The following is a 16,448-nucleotide window of genomic DNA, read 5'->3' as shown; positions in this document are numbered from 1 at the left end:
TCTCACCGACATAGTTTATCTTTCTAGTCCATCTACTTCATTTAGAATACGTTTCTATCTCTTCCGAGGCCGGGCACTTGCTAGACTTGAATTCTTCTGGGACATCTCAATCAGGTCTCAGATTATCGTATATCTAAAGCAACCAATTTAGGAGAGGCGAAATATGTTGACCATATTCTTGAAATATCAGCCTATGCTTAGAAGCCGAGACTAAAATAGCAATAAGGATATCACGGCGACATGAGGAAGATCACGAAAAATACATGCACCTTGTGCCATGGTAGATGATCGGATTGGGGTATATATAGATAGATCAGGTAGATTAATTAATTCCAGCTTATTACGCCCAACCCATCCCTCCAGACGATGACGATGCATCCACGCCGATTCGCGCTATGCCTGAGGCGCCCCTGATCTCTCCAAACTCGTACTTTAGCCCCATCTCGTTAACGCGCCAGTCTCTATCCTTACGCTTTAATGTACTTAAACCCTCAAAACGGCTAAGCATCCACGAATCACATATGTAGTACATGGCTCCCGCGATGGTACTAGGATCGACAGGCATATGCGGCCACTACAACAGTCAGTACTCGGTTAAACGCGTAAAGAATCAGGGATGGCATACAGTGATAAAGAAGGAGGCAACAACAACAAGTACCATGACACAGAGGATGCCAACAGCAGACCACGTACAGACCTGGTGTAGTAGGAAGGTCTGTGTGACCCGGTAAGGGATATTGCTAAGGAAGATAGTTAGGAACTCGGATAGGATGGAAGTTAATGCAACAACGGCGAGGAAACCGTGACGCCGCCGTACTGAGGATAGGAGCCCTGAGAATGCATTGGTTGGTGGCGCAAGTAGGATTGATCGCCGGGCATGTTGGGGTGAACTGGCCAAGAGCTGATAGGGGCTTAGAATAGCGATGCCTTCATACGCTGTTAGCTTTGGATTCTGATTTGGGGGTTATGGGAGAAAGGAAAAGCTTACTACTGAAGAATGAGGCCCAGAAGAAACTAATAACAACACCGACAGCGGTAAACAAAAACCGTACTCCAAACGACTCGCTATCCATAAACCTCTCAAACGCTGTATCTCCGCCAGTGTTGTTGTAGTATAATATCAGACCCAGTAGCCCACATAGAATAAACAAGAACAAGCCTCGTCCTATATACCCTAACATAAGAAAAGGCAAGTGATGCTTCGGTTTCGTCGGTGCTGCGTGATGATCTTGCGGCTCTTTTTCTTCGCCCCCTATTTGACCCAGAGCGTACTTATTACTATACGCATTTTCACGTAGCATCACTCCATACTCGACCGTCCCGTTCGCACCGTAGAAGTACCCCAATTTGAACCACCGATCTTCTAGAACAGACTCGAGGAGACTCTTAGGCATCTTACCCGCGTCGATACCGGCAGGTAAGCTCGTGAACAGAAGCCGTACATCCGGGTTCAGCGACAGCGATGCCGTTCCACAGATACTCCAAGGGTTTGTGCTAATTCCAGAGCGCCATCGTGCCAACACTACAATCAACATCAAGGTCGCGAGACCCATCAACGCCAATAATGCAGCCGTGGCCTTGGCTGCTTGATCGAACACGCTGAGCACATATGCGCAGTTGCTAGCATTTCCGCTACCCGCGACGCACCCAATACCGCGCAAGTCAAATTTGACAGCTTCAGCAGAGATAGGGATTAGCAGTGCAGAGGCGAGCACAAGCACGGTCGTCAGGAACACGAGAGCTTGACCACCGACCAGCGAACGCAAACTTGCGGTAATAGACTGCAGGCCTGAGGTATTCAGACATAGCGATTCCCGACCGGAGGCTCCGCGGTCATGTGCCAGCTCGTGCCATGGTTGTAGAATCTTCGCATTGACGTCGAGGATGCGGACAGGAATCGCTAGAGCGATGGCTAGGAGCGTGGGTAGGAAACTGCCAATGAAGTATTGCACATGGTTGATATGGTAGACCTTAGTTACAACGTTGTCGTTGTTGTCCTCGCTATCGTCCGATGGGGGAGGAATTATCGGGTATAATGTTTCTGTTGCGGTGGGTTTCCCGGTTGAATCTGTCTGGGTTATGACAGAGGGCGTGACGAGCACACTGGTTTCTTGTGTGGCTGTAGGTTGGCCTTGGGAGTCGGTAAGAGTGGTCGTTTGAGGTGTTGAGATGGGTTCCGGGATGCTTGTTGAAGTCGTGGTTACACCCTCTGAGTTCGTTACAACGGTAGCAGTTGGCGTTACGAAGGTTGGTGTCCGTGGTACTGTTTCCGAGATCGTAATTGTGCCGATGCCGCCGTGGTTTGTGGATGCCACGGACTCGTATATTGATGTCGATCCAATATCACCGTAATCTGATTCTGGTATAGTTTCTGTCACTATCTTCGACCCTACATCGCCGTAGTTGGTTGTCCCAGGCACATACAGCGATGTTGGCGCCTGCTCCGAGATAGTAACAGGCCCACCGACATGGCCGAAGTCTTCCTCCGGCTTGGAGTAGGCTGTAGAGATTTGTGACGTAGTGTCGGCCTTAGGCTTAGTAGTGTCCTGAGCCGCCGGTGGTGTTGTCGTTGGCCCCGCTGGTTCGGTTATAGTCTGATCACCGACGTGTCCAAAGTCGCTCCCAGCAGGTGTTGCGACTGCTGTCGGCGATGTATACTCGGACGTAGGTGAAGACGTAGGTGAAGAGGCATTTTCAGCACGGCCCTTTAGGGGAGTAGATAGGAGAATGGGCCTAACATCTGTAAAAGCGATTCGAATGATTGTATAAGACGACAGCTCCTGAACTTCTCTCTTGTGAATTCCCTCGGTTAAGACGTTGAGATCGTTGTTGAGAACAGGGAGAACGTGTAAAGCCCACACTATCAACCCAACGAGGGTTGATACTACAAGTAGTAAAACGGTTAAGAACGGCCATCTAAGTGCAGACGGTTTATAGTTGGGACGCTCTCGATCTATTTCCGGTGCAACGTCTAGAGTAGTTTCGCTATAGGTTATCATGTCAGGCTTGTAGCCAGTTGGAATCTGAGTATAGTCCATTCCCCTACCAGACCATGACCGATCACTACCATACTTGGGAAGACCCTCTTCCTCACTGCTTGAACCTATCGAACCATCGTAATGTCTTCTTTCATATGAGGGATCTTCCCTATCGTATCGTTGTTCATGCCGTTGTGTCAAATCATTATCGTACTCGTAGGGTCCATCAAAACTTCCCGAGCTCACATTCCGCGTATGCAATCGGGGTAAGGCATCAAACGCTACCTTCGCCGTGCGTGGCGCCGTGGTGATGTGCGACATGACGCCGTCTTTATTTAGTGATCCCTTGAGCGCTTCCGAATCATTGCCGGACAGATGTGCTATTATGTCCTAGGAGGATGCCGTCAGTCCAAAAGAAAGAAAAGAGTCTCGTTCCCATCATGTTGTAGCCTTGTAGGAGGACATGCGTGTCTAATATCTTCCCGTTCGACTCGTGGCGGAGCGAGGCCATCGCGGCGCTACTGCTGCACTACTACGGTACCGGGCATGGTTCTTAGACCATCTGCCATAACCCTCGCCTATCCAAGTGGCTGAACAGCCTTGGCAATTTTCAGCTCTCCCATTTAAAGCCCAGATAACGCCATGTCATCAGCTCCCATGCCTGCAAAGTAACCTATCAAACTTGGTACGGGACCTGAGAAAGTAAATTTAGTTCGCGTAGCGTCCCGTCGATCAGCACATTAGGCTCGACGGCGCATGGTTTCGGATGCTACGACAAGGTGCGTCTTAGTCAGAGCATTCTTGTTGAAACCCTAGACTGGTATATTTATGGAGATATCTATTCAAATGAATACGACCATCCTGGACCAATAAGATATTCGATAAAGAACAGAGATAACGTGAGAATATTTAGAAAGGATATAGCGAATGCCAAGTAGGAATTAGAAGTTATGTATGCGGCTCATAATTGGGCGGTGTTTGAGGATCGTGAGATGTCTTGGCATAGAACAATCGTGTTCTAGACTTAGTTCGGAACTGGTTATAAGCCGGTATTACCGTACCGAATGCCAAAGCGTAGGGCTGAATTACTCTTCCTAAAGCGTCACAAATATCTGTGATTCACCACACCACCACATAGAGAGGTTAAAAGATACACGAGAGTTTTACAAGCCAACAGTATAAGAAGAGTCTTCTACTCAGGCACGATGTCAACACATACCGCATCACCGTTGAGATCATTGATCCTAGTTGAAGGCATCATGAAGCTCGCAGGGGGCTTGGTGTTCATAATCTCACCCCAAACCCCATTGTCCGTCGCGGTAGCAGCGCCCATTCCGCCCTCAGCTCTACTACTAAGCCGACTCCTAGGCACCCAGACTTTTACGCTAGGGATATCTATGCTTCTCGCATCTGCGAAAACACCAAAGGCCGCGGCGAGTAGACGGATAGTTTATTGGACCGTATTCGCGAGAGATGCTACTTTGGTGACGGTACTCGCGTTACAACTTTGGTTCGGGGACAACACTGACGTTCTGGGTTTCTCGCCAAAAGGACTACGCTCATGGCTCGCGGAGCTGATTCCCTTCTGCTTAGGCCACTTGTGGATTCTGACAACAAAACCCCATTGGTTTTAATAAGCATAAGCAGCCACATGGTGTAGTCGATACTACGTACTGTATTATACACGAATCTGGGTCTGCATTTGACGGAAATCGTATTGATCACTACAAAATCATTGGACATACTTCATCGCCACTCAAATGTGGCTTGTGGAAGACTCTACTTTTTCAATTGCAGTGCTCGGAAGCATCGTTGCCAGTCTAAAGCGAAAATACTTCGGACAATATTAGACTCTAGAAATAAAACACGACAAAACTAAGACGAAAGGGTATATTATATATCGATATCAACAAAAAGACCTCACCACCCACCACCCCTGAAACAGTTTCCTCGTAGGATTTCATTCGGTAATTGCAATGCTCTTGTGCGAAGTTGCCTTCATAGGTACCTCTATTCGGCACTGAGATCCTCAGCGCCAGTGGGGCGCATTTAGGACGAACCCCATAAGGCACCCAGAGATGATACCCGAGCAGGGCAAAGTCAAGATCCAGCCTCCGTAGATCCAAGCGATCATTCGCCAGTTAAGCGCCCGCCAGTCGCCATTACAGAGACCAACACCGACGATGGCGCCCGTAATGCACTGCGTAGTCGATACCGGGAGCTCTATAAATTTCCACAAGGTTAGAGAGTCTATCCAAACGGGTAGAGGGTTAGGCGGGTGTTCACTCACTAAGCCGAGTAGCGAGGATAATGGTAACAGCGCTTCCCAGTTCCATAGAGAAACCTCGAGAGGGTGAGTTCAACGTCAGCCGATTGCCAAGGTTAGCCATGATATGATACCCATAAGTCCAGAGGCCAATGACAATGCCGACACCGCCGAAAGCGAGAATCCAAAGGGGCACTTCAGGGTTCTCAGGAACCTCCCCTTGTTGCCAGATCTGATAGATTGTTGCAAAGGGTCCGATGGCACTACTGTGTGTAAGTAATATGTCTACGATGGAAAAGGGGGCGGTAGATTTACTTCGAAACGTCATTAGCACCATGCGTAAAAGAAGCTGTGCAAGCGGTCATAATCTGTAAGAACGAATACATGAACTCGGCCTTGTTGTCGTAGTGCGCTGCCCGGGCGTGTTTTTCCTCGAGGTCCCCGGACAATATATCCTTCTTTGACTGCATGTTGACGATATCTTGATCAACACCGTTGAACAGCCCTTTCTTAAGATACCAAAATAGCATCTGGCCGGAATACCAAGGGAGGCCCTCGGGCTTAGGGCCGACTAGCGACTTCTTCTCCGGGACGTTAGTAAGCTCCTCCGAGCCAGAGTCAGAGTGCTTCGAAGAGTTGACGATAGCCTCTGCGATGTTGGCTTCGTTGGCGGTCTCTTTGGTGCCAGCCGCCTCGACGTCGTTTCGAGCTAGAGCAGCCGCACGTTTGGCTTCAAGCTCTTCCATCGTGAGATGGCCCTCGTAGAAGTTACGGATAGCACCTTGAAAGTTTGATGGGGGCGGTGGGACCTCGCCTCGCCTCAAAAGAAGAGGACCAAGGGGAATGTGGTACCATCGAAGTTCCCAGTCCTCTTTGACGACCACGCGCCACAGCCAGGGCATAAGGAATATCGCAATAATACCAGCCCAGCCAATACCGCTACAGACAATGACAGCAGCAAGCTCATTATCGTTCAAGTTAATGGTATACCCACCGCCCTTCCAGAGCAGAAGCATGACCAAAAGCGACGCGGTAAACCCAAAATAGACGGGGACCAGGGCAAAAGCCTTCATGACGGGATTCTTGCGCAACATAACCCCGTATTTCGTGATGAGAAATATGATGGAAGCGAAGATTGCCGAGAGTCCGGGAGCAATGATCCAGGCAAGGAAGACTGAGACCACACCAGTGTTGATTATCTCCGTGCCCTTAGTACCAGCTGGTGCGACCCATGTGATATTTGTGGCTCCCACGGATGCGACTCCCATCCCGATGACACCTCCCATAATGGAGTGGGTAGTGGACACAGGGAGACCTATCCTAGTGGCTAAAGTAAGCCAGACAGAGGAAGCAATAACGGCACAGACCATCCCGAGTAGGAGCACTTCAGGCGAGTCATTATATAGGTTGGGGCTGACGATTTTAGTTCGGATAGTATCAGCGACACGGGCACCAACACCGAGGGATCCTGCGAACTCCATGATACTAGCTCCTATCATTGCCTGGAAAAGGGTCAACGAGCGAGAAGCGACCGAAGTCGCCCACGAGTTGGCAACATCGTTGGCTCCTGTGGATTGAGTAAGATCAGCATCAGTACTTAGGGGTGCGTTTGGGAACTAGTATGGCAAGAGGCGTACCGATATTCCAAGCATCGAGGAAGGCAAAGATTAAGCCTATAGCAAAAAGGTAGTCATATTGAGCTAACACCATCTTGCCTGGCAATATAAAGTAAATATCACGAGTAGGACAAGTAAAGCTCCCTGGAGCTGAAACTGCTGAAGGGGTACGGGTTGTAACTCTGGGGAGGGGGAAACATGTTATATATATTTCAGCTACAGCAGATGTCCCTAGTCACAGCTGGGCTGATCAGGGCCATAATAAAAACCAGAATAGGGCTAGTTACATGATTCGAAAGGCGTTTATGATGGAATTGCCACCCATTGAGCCAGCAAAACTCCATAAATGTCCAGGGCGGCATGTAAACCCGTTGTCATGCCGCATAGCCAATGCAAAGTCGCATGCATAAAACGTGGTTTCCCAAGACGGGAGCAGCTGGGAAGGAAGACCATTAACTCGATCGTGTACCGACGCCGCGACCGACGGAGTTGAGGAAGGGAGTGGGCTAAAACCTTGGTCAAAGTTCTTTTCGGGTGTCTCCCGGGCGCTTGGCTCTTGGCCTTCTAAATATCTCACCATGTATAGGCGTATTTTAGCGTTTGCCGAGACTCGCTATAAGAACTAGACCGAACGATGATGAAAAAAATGAGCAGGTAAGAATCTTTAATACTAATATTTACCATCTAGTTGAAATTTGCTGTCGTATTAGTTCAAAGACTCTTGAATTTCCGCTGGTATACGAGTACGCTTGTACATCAAAGATTCCGTATTCTCAACGAGCTCTAGACTAAGGCTATAGCCTCATAAGACCCAAGGCGAATGGCTATCATATGTGAGGGTTTGTCAATGCAACTCCTCCGGAACCACGTCGACCCGTTTTTATCAAAACGGGCAAGAACTCTGGATATCATAATTAAGCTTGTTTACCTCTAAGTATTGTTATTAGATCACAACTTACTCTGGGGGTCTTGGGTATGAGTTCTCGCCTTTCGTACATTTTTATGGACACAGGCTCGAGGTTGGCTTCTAATCTTGATCAGTACAGCGCTCCCCGAGTCTATTAAACAGTGGTTATCAACAGACCAACATCGATTACCTTAGACTTCCTTCGAACTTTCGGTTTACTGTGGCAGAGCTTGTAATAGAAGCACTATGATGTGGTCTTAAAGATCGAGTAGTCAAACCTGGCCAAGAATGGGTTTCTACTTGGCTGGGGCCTTGGCAGCTCTTTATACTTGATCAAGGGCGAAGAGTCGTTAGTTTGAGGCTCTTGGCGGAGCCGCTTAGCTACGACTTGGCCGCATGCCTAGACTTATACATCCGAGCTTATACTGACCCTATAGCATTTCTTATTGATCCCACGTGGGCGATTGAGAGGCTAATATAGGACAAGCCGGGTTGTTTTATAGACTAGGCATTATTATATAATACAGGGTAGAACATCGTACACGCATTACGTTCCTGGGTAGTGTTATGATAATGAATTACGTATTTTAAATACTTTTCCATGCGTAGAGGATCCAGAGGGTTGGTTGGCTATGATCTGATGTAACAGTACATGCAAGTCATGAACAATTCAATCAATTACCCATCCATAGGCAGGCATCTGTCAGACAAATGTCTGTCCGGCATATAAAATGTAATAGAATAAAATCTGTTACCAAATAACCTTTTAGTGGTATAGCGGTTGTTCGACAGCATCTATGCATGTTCGTGTAGCACGTGAGTGACGAAGGTGAAATTCTGATATTTCTAAAGGGCCGCTCACCTACTTAAACAATTGGATAATAAATTTAGGTCTGCTACTCTTATATGGGAAATGTGTTAACTACTAATACACAGTGAGATTATAAAACATTCACAAGTATTGTTAGTACTCTCTGACAAGCCATATTACTGCTAGGTATATTAAGTGATCATACCCTATACCCGTAATTAATCGAATATAAATGCATTTTAAAAATGACGACGGCTTGCGATGGCACCTGAGTTTCATAAGGGATTATTTTTAGAAGGTATTTCAGAAGCACCACACTTATGGTCATGGGTTAGGGGAGCATAGCTGGGAGCTCCTAGAAGATTTTGAATCACTCGAATATCTGCTACCACCTCACTTGTGTTTTGAATATTGTGTCATCCAGCACTTTTTGATCACATCTCCTAATATTATTTCGCTTGTATCTAGATACTCATCCACTTCACGCGAGTTGGTTGCTGCCGCTCTTTCTGAAGATCAAGGAGGCGTTAACGGAGGGGGTATTGCAGACGCTCCAAAATAATTCCCTTTTCGTGTATTGTAAGCAAGTAGCTTTGTAATATAGGGGTGTGCCTTGAGGCGTTGGTAAATCTGACCCTCAATCCTTAGTTGCTCTTTGCAGAGATCATCAGAAGTAGGCCACAATAAAACTTCTATTTGATAATAGAATGATATTCTTAGACATATTTGATATTTCTCCCTGGTGTCTTACCTAGCCTATCCCGTACAGTCAGGGCTTGCTTCCTAACTTCCCCGGGCTCAACTCCTGCAGCGATACCGTGGATCCATTTTCCTCCATTTTATATCTGCCAATATTACTGTCCCGTAACTTTCCATTACCACCATGTCCCCTTTTCTTACCTTCCCAGCTCCCCGGTGTCTCGTATGCATACGGGTGTGTCATGTCGTCAACGTCCTGTGAAGACGCTGGCAAAGCGATACCAATCTTGGAGGCGTCTGGTTGTCTCTTGTTTTCCTCTCCTTGTTGAATGTTATCGGAGACGTAACTCTTGTCTCTCATAGAGCTCGGTGATTTGAGAGAGGGCAGCATAGGCGAGCCTGGAGATGATATAGGCGACACGGAGAATGTCGGCGATGTTGGGTGGTACGGGGGCGGTACTGGTAGCGCGTGGCTTGGTGGTGGCCCAGCAGGGGTGACCAGATGAGGAATCTCTATGGGTTCATCATGTGGCCTTAGAGGACGAGTAGGAGAGAACGGTAGTGGCGGCGAGTGTGAATTAAATCTAGGTGGATTTGTTATACCATAATGCACCGAGCTATCTTTGTTAGGCCCTGTAGGAGTCCAGGTTCCTATAGGGCCGCTACTGTACGAGTTGTTACTGTCACGCAGGAAATGAGGCGCGAAGTGTATGGCTGCTGGAGGCGATAGAGAGACAGGAGGTTCGGCAACGGCATTCGGGATCATGTGGCCCTTACGCGGCAGTGTAGTTTTCTTTTCGGCGCTCCCTTTAAGAGTAGTAGGTACGATTACCCTTTCATCTACACCGAAGACCGATGAGGAGTTTGGCGTATCGCCTTGTTTGAGAAGCGACGGGAGGAACCTACGATCACTGAGGCGCGCCGGGGGTGTCAATGGCGGGCCCTTTGATGATGCTGAATGTGGCGGCGTAATCAAGGGTGTATGCGAGCCACTCTGTGGCTCAGAAGACGAACGGCCAAGACGAGGTGCACTCGGGGTGTCGTCTAAGAAGCTTTGAGGACGTTGTCGATGTCGGCTTACTAGGAATCCTCCGAGGAAGACAATCGCTATTATCGCTAGGCTTGAGCAGATGCCTATCGCGGCCTTACTCCCTTCCGTAAGGCCTGTCGATGTACTTGGCACCGTATCGATACTCGACGTAGTCGAGTTGAGTTTTGAACTTAACGAAGTCTCTGCTGCTGCTATAGACGACGAGCTAGATATTGTAGTTATGATGGACGACAGTTCATTACTTGGAAGTATTGTTCGAAGACCAGGCTCTCCAAGCTCTGGTCCCGGAGATCCGATTAGAGAGGATAGTAGATCAGGTTAAAAGGAGACTCACTAGTTACAGCTGAGTTGCAGTTGAATTTGTTAGGCAGAGGTGGCCCTGGATCGTAGATCAGGTAATTGCCAATACTATATGAGTTAATGATCATATAGTTATGGTTAAGCTAGGTAGTCAATCTTGCTCAACCTACTTCTGACATTTATTAATAATCAAGTCAACATTGGCTGGCGAATTGAGTCAGTCGAAGATCGCAGTATTTCTTTACGTGGGGGATAACTGACGACTCTGCCCCTTCTCACTCGTCCAGACACCACAGAATGTTGAATCGCAGCAATACAATTTCCAGAGCTCCGTATTAGGCCGAACATGTGAGAGCTGGTTGCATACATCTTCGAGATCCTCGCGAGGGTCGTCATATAATCCATTAACAAACTGCTTGAAACAAGCGGCTATGCAAGCTTTCGGGTTTTGAAGACCGATATCGGCTGGATTTGGGTCGTTGCCTTTATTCTTATCACGATGATTCCCCCTCCTACCGACGCTGAACTGATTAAAGTCGGTTCTCTGATGGGAGTCCATGATAATCGATCAGGATCTCTTCTATCATAGGTATTTACCTACACAAGCAAGTCAAACAACGACAAAAAACGAGAGGCATAATCAGGAGACTCAATAGAGGACTAGTATAAGCGGTAGTGGAAGAGGACTAAACGAGGGTGAAGCGTGTCAAATTCTTTGACGAGGCACCTTACAGTTAGAAGGAATCTTCCATGCTAGCAAAGTGTTGCTTGCCGTTGTGGCGCCTGCAATATAATATCTGCCATGTGCGCACGTATTAATCTCATTATCAGCCTCCGGCTATTGTAAGCCATGGCGCAATGTGATGACGCTTCGCACAACAGGACGCCGTTGCGCTGAGAATACGATTTAGGGTAGAGTGTATCCAACTTCCTAGCATAATAAGACAGTGCGTGTCACGCAAATCCTGCATCTTCCCGTGCCGGACGATAATGAGTCTCGTGTGGGAGCAAGGTTGCGGTTGTACGCCTTCTCCAGTGGTATATGCGAACCTGTATATACCCGCAGAATTTCTCTAGAAGAATGATGTGGGTACGACGGGAAAGCAGCGGATGGTATCCAAGGGCTGGATACGAAATCATATCATATGAAGTGCCGCAAAGCTGATAGGCAGGTATGCGTTCCTTGCAAGACCTAAATCTTGGTGACTGAAACTTGCACAGCACAGGCAAATTTTCTTGTGGGAGCCGAGATGACCCCCGAGGATGCTTTCCTGTTCTATATCGAGTCAAAATTCATCTAGATTTGCCACTTGTTGGCTTTTACCGCGGAGAGAGATCGCCGTATAATATCTTTCAGACCTGAATCCAGATTCTTACCATTGTATTCACACAATCGGTTACAAGGTCGGGAGCTCATATTCTCTACATTTTAAAAGTCTTACAATACAATAGCTGAATTAACGTGGGGATAAACCCAGGATAACGGCTGGAAGTTACTAGTCCATTGGTTGAAGTTCTTTCCTAAGCATCTAAAAAGGAGTGGCGAAGAATAAAGATGAGGTCCAGACATCGATCAACCAATGATGGAGGGCTACTTAACCAATGGCTTTACAATGTAGGCGAACAGCCACAGGATAATGTGACACATTGTGTTGCTATGTGGTTGTGGATGGACTAAGAGAAAACCTCGAGCTTTACGAATGTTTGCTGTGGAATACTTCACGGCACTACCAACGGTGGGACACGGTAAATGTCTCAATTGGACAATATCTTCATGTAGAGTAAGCCTGAAATAGCGCCGAAGGATCTTTTCCTACACGGCTTGTAGATTTGGTACAGAATGAATGAGTTACGTAGGCGGATGGATGGGTATAATAGTTGCAATCACCCATAATTATTGATTTCTTCCTGACACATTGCCTTCTCAGGAGTCAGGGTATAGAAAGACGATTACCATCCATAAAAACCATCCATGAAAACGAGGAGGCTGTGAGACGATTAGTTGGGGACAACTGAGTCGGGCATAGGAATAGACGAAGACACTTTAACAAAGCCCTCAGGTAGCGGATAAGTCTCCACATTGTTATAGTTTCAGTAATTATAGTCTATAGAGTTAGATGCATTATCTATTTAGATTTCCCAACTCTAATGTATAGGAAAAGATACTTAAGGCGTTGATATCGAACTGTGGAAGCTGACATCGTATTCAACGATTTATCATTAAAGATATGTTATGCTTTCATAAGGGTTTCATGATCAGGCTTAGTGTTTTTTTACCATGTCAATGCTTAGTATAGAAATATGATGTAGAAACTGATACATAACATATTGTTATAATAAGAGGTACTTACCTAATTAAGAGGCACTCGATGTTACATGCCTCCGTTCTATTGGTGAGGAGTAATATAATGGGACGAGGCAATGAAGCTATTCACATGGTAAATTATGAGGAAAGATTACATAATCTATATGGTGGGCAGGGTGGGGGACGAGTAATATGGGGACAACAGAACCCACCAACCCCGCCAATTGTCTTCAATGCACTTGTATTACCCAACATTAACAATGTGCTGGCATAAATGCTGGCATAAAGATAGCGTTATCGATAGCCTTTCTAACTTGACCTTTATCTGACTAATATCATTGGATGATTATTAAAAGGGGCAGCTAGGGGCTACTGCTTCATTCCATCATAATCCATTTATGCACCTCTGTAAGTTAAACTTTAACTAAACAGCTACAACTCACTAGGATGTTAAATACTATTTAATGGGTTGCCAAGTTGCCAGGTATTAATTTTTTTTAAATATAGTTAATATGTATTTTTATATATAAATTAATATAAAAAAGTATAAAAATAATGGTTTTTATCGAAAGTTTTTTTTTTAATAATATAATTAATATATAATATATAATTTTATATAAAACTTTAAAATTTTAATTTTTAAAATATAAATTTAATTTTTTTTTTAATAAAATTTTTTAAATTTATTTTTTATTATTATTATAATAAATTTATAAAATTAATTAAATTAAATAATAAAATAATGTTTTAAAAATATTATTTTAAATATTATTAATTTTAATAAAATAATTAATTGTTAATAAAATTTTTAAATTATTAATATGTTAAAATAAATTTTATAAAATTTTTTTAATGTTAAAATTAATTAATAATATTTAAAATTTTATAAATTTTATAAATTTTATTAAAAATTGTTAATTAAAAATAAAAAAATTGAAATTTAATTAATTAAATAATATTTTTTTAATAAAATATATAACAAAATAATTAAATATATAAAATATATTCGTTAATAAATATAAAACGTTTTTTATAACTTTTTTATATTAAAAAAAAAGTTTTATATATTTATAATATAAATGATATTATATAAAAAATAAGTTTTTTAAAGTTTTTTTTAAATTAATAATAAATAAAAGTTATATATTAAATGATTTTATTTAATTTTATTTAATTAAATAATTAAAATTTTAATATAAATATTTTTTATAATTATATATATTTATTATATATAATTTTAATTATATTAAATATAAATTATTTTTTTTATTTATAATATTATTTAAACTATGGTATTAAATTTAATATAAAAATTTAATTTAAATTTAAAGTTAATAATTTTATTTAATAATAATTATTAATAATTTAAAACTATAATTTTAATTTTAAAATAAATTGTTATTATTATTAAAAAATGTTTTATTATGGTTTAATTAAATAACCATAACAATTAATATTATGGCTTTTAATATTAATTAATATAATTTAATATAATTTTATTGATAGTTTTATTAATAATTTTATTAATAGTTTTATTAAATATATTATTTATTAATTAAAAAGATTTTGTTATTTTTATTAATTAAAGTTACATTATATAAAATATAATATAATTTAAAAAATATTATTATAAAAATATATAATTTATTAAAACAATTATTAAAATAGTTATAAAAATAGTTATTAAAATAATACATAAAAATTATAATATATTTTAATTAATTAAATATTAAAAAATAAAAAAATTTTTATTAAATACATATAAAAAATTACAAGGATAAAATTGGTAAAATATTAATAATTATTATATTATTATTAAAATATTTAAAATAGTTTTTTATATAATATTTTTTAAATTATATTATATTTAATATATAAAATAATAATAATAATTAATTATAAAAAATTAATTATAAAAAAAATAATAATTAAGTTAATTAATTAATAAATTTGTTAATTAATTAATTAATAAATTAATCAATTTATTATTAATTTATTATAAAAAAAATAAAAGTTTTAATTAATATAAAAATTTATTTAAATTATTTAAATTAAAATATTAAAAAAGGTAAATAATTTAATTATAAAAGTTATTACAATACGATATAAAAAAAAAAAAAAAAAAAATCGTGTTAAAAGTATTTTTTTTAAATTAATTTAAATTGAGTTAAATTAATTTAAATTTATTGTTAAAAAGGTAAAATTAATTATATTACGATTTTTTTATATATATTTATTACGTATTTAATTTATTATTAATAAATATTACGATTGGTTTTATTATTATATAAAATTATATGGTTAAAAAATAAAATTTAATAATATAAAATATTTTAAAAATAATTGATTAAATTTTGGTTAAATTAAATTATATGATTATATAATTTGATTATACAATATACAATTTAAAATTAAAAATTAAAATAATTATATTATAAAAAATTTAATTTATTACAAAAAATTTAATTTATTTTAATAGTGTATTTTTTTTTTTTTTAAAGTTTAAAATTTAATTTTTAATTATATTATTTTTGTTATTTTTTTTAATTTTTGTTTTATAAGTTAAATTTAATCTTATGGTTTTAATTAAATTTAAAAAAAAGGTTAAATAAAAGTTATATATTAAATAATTTTATTTAATTTTATTTAATTAAATGATTAAAATTTTAATATAAATATTTTTTATGGTTACATATATTTATTATATATAATTTTAATTATATTAAATATAAGTTATTTTTTTCATTTATAATATTATTTAAACCATAGCATTAAATTTAATATAAAAGTTTAATTTAAGTTTAAAGTTAATAATTTTATTTAATAAAATTAATTATTGTATATTTTAAAATAATTTTTAATTATTAATTTTTAAAATAATTTTTTATAATATTAATATTATTAATTATATAATAAAAAAATTAAAATTTAAACGTAAAATTTGTAACCGTAAAAAATTACCGTTATTTAATAACAATTTTAAATATAAAATTAAATTTTATAATAAATGGTTAAAAATTTAATTAACGTTTAAAATTTGGTTAAAAAAAATTTTTATATATAATAATAAAATATTTTATATAAATTAATTTTATTTTTAATAATATATTATAATATATAATTATAAAAATATAACCACTTTTAAATTATTACGTATATAATTTTATTATAATTAAATATTTTAAAAATATTTTTAAAATAAAATAAAAAAACTTTATTTTATATAATTTAAAAATAAAAATAATATTACAGTTAAAAAATATTATAATTATATATTATTATTTATTAAATAATTTTTAAATAATCTTTTTATACGTATTATATTTTAATATAATAATATTTTTTTTTATATAATAAAAAAAATTTTAAATTATTTTAATAATTTCGAAATTTTTATAATAAAATAATTTTTATATAATTTTAATTTAAATTTTATTAAAAACGTATAAATTTAAATAAAAAATTAATTAAATATTTATTACAATTTAAAATTGTTAACAATTTAAAAATTAAAA

At 39.3% G+C, this 16,448-nt stretch overlaps 4 protein-coding genes across 4 annotated transcripts; 1 reads left to right on the top strand and 3 right to left on the bottom strand.

Moving 5' to 3' along the window:
- Positions 1-340: 340 nt before the first annotated feature.
- F4817DRAFT_367201 (uncharacterized protein) lies at positions 341-3,877 on the bottom strand (the record flags this gene model as incomplete). Its single annotated transcript, XM_049307087.1, has 3 exons — positions 989-3,877; positions 626-927; positions 341-574 (listed from the first exon to the last, which is right to left on the bottom strand). The coding sequence occupies exons 1-3, from the start codon at positions 3,297-3,299 to the stop codon at positions 341-343; spliced, it is 2,847 nt and encodes a 948-aa protein (XP_049156576.1). The 5' UTR covers positions 3,300-3,877.
- On the top strand, positions 3,742-4,919 carry F4817DRAFT_198202 (uncharacterized protein). Its single transcript, XM_049298539.1, has one exon. It carries the CDS (start codon positions 4,184-4,186, stop codon positions 4,610-4,612), a length of 429 nt encoding a protein of 142 aa, XP_049156575.1. The 5' UTR covers positions 3,742-4,183; the 3' UTR covers positions 4,613-4,919.
- An 88-nt stretch (positions 4,920-5,007) lies between these two features.
- On the bottom strand, positions 5,008-6,954 carry F4817DRAFT_367198 (phosphate transporter; the record flags this gene model as incomplete). The annotated part of the gene is made up of 4 exons (XM_049307086.1): positions 5,008-5,201; positions 5,269-5,507; positions 5,560-6,811; positions 6,882-6,954. 4 exons carry the CDS (start codon positions 6,952-6,954, stop codon positions 5,008-5,010), a joined length of 1,758 nt encoding a protein of 585 aa, XP_049156574.1.
- Positions 6,955-9,347: 2,393 nt separating this feature from the next.
- On the bottom strand, positions 9,348-11,187 carry F4817DRAFT_318330 (uncharacterized protein; the record flags this gene model as incomplete). The annotated part of the gene is made up of 4 exons (XM_049300907.1): positions 9,348-10,606; positions 10,663-10,736; positions 10,799-10,832; positions 10,890-11,187. The coding sequence occupies 4 exons, from the start codon at positions 11,185-11,187 to the stop codon at positions 9,348-9,350; spliced, it is 1,665 nt and encodes a 554-aa protein (XP_049156573.1).
- Positions 11,188-16,448: the final 5,261 nt, after the last annotated feature.

Source organism: Daldinia loculata, assembly GCF_022478755.1.
Source record: "Daldinia loculata strain CBS 113971 unplaced genomic scaffold F4817scaffold_45, whole genome shotgun sequence".
Lineage (NCBI taxonomy): Eukaryota > Fungi > Ascomycota > Sordariomycetes > Xylariales > Hypoxylaceae > Daldinia > Daldinia loculata.
Note: the sequence above shows the minus strand (reverse complement) of the source record. Positions and strands in the feature narration are given on the sequence as shown.

What these genes read in the sequence shown, in the direction of transcription:
- F4817DRAFT_198202 (XM_049298539.1), top strand. Translation starts at nt 4,184, where the DNA reads ATGTCAACACATACCGCATCACCGTTGAGATCATTGATCCTAGTTGAA.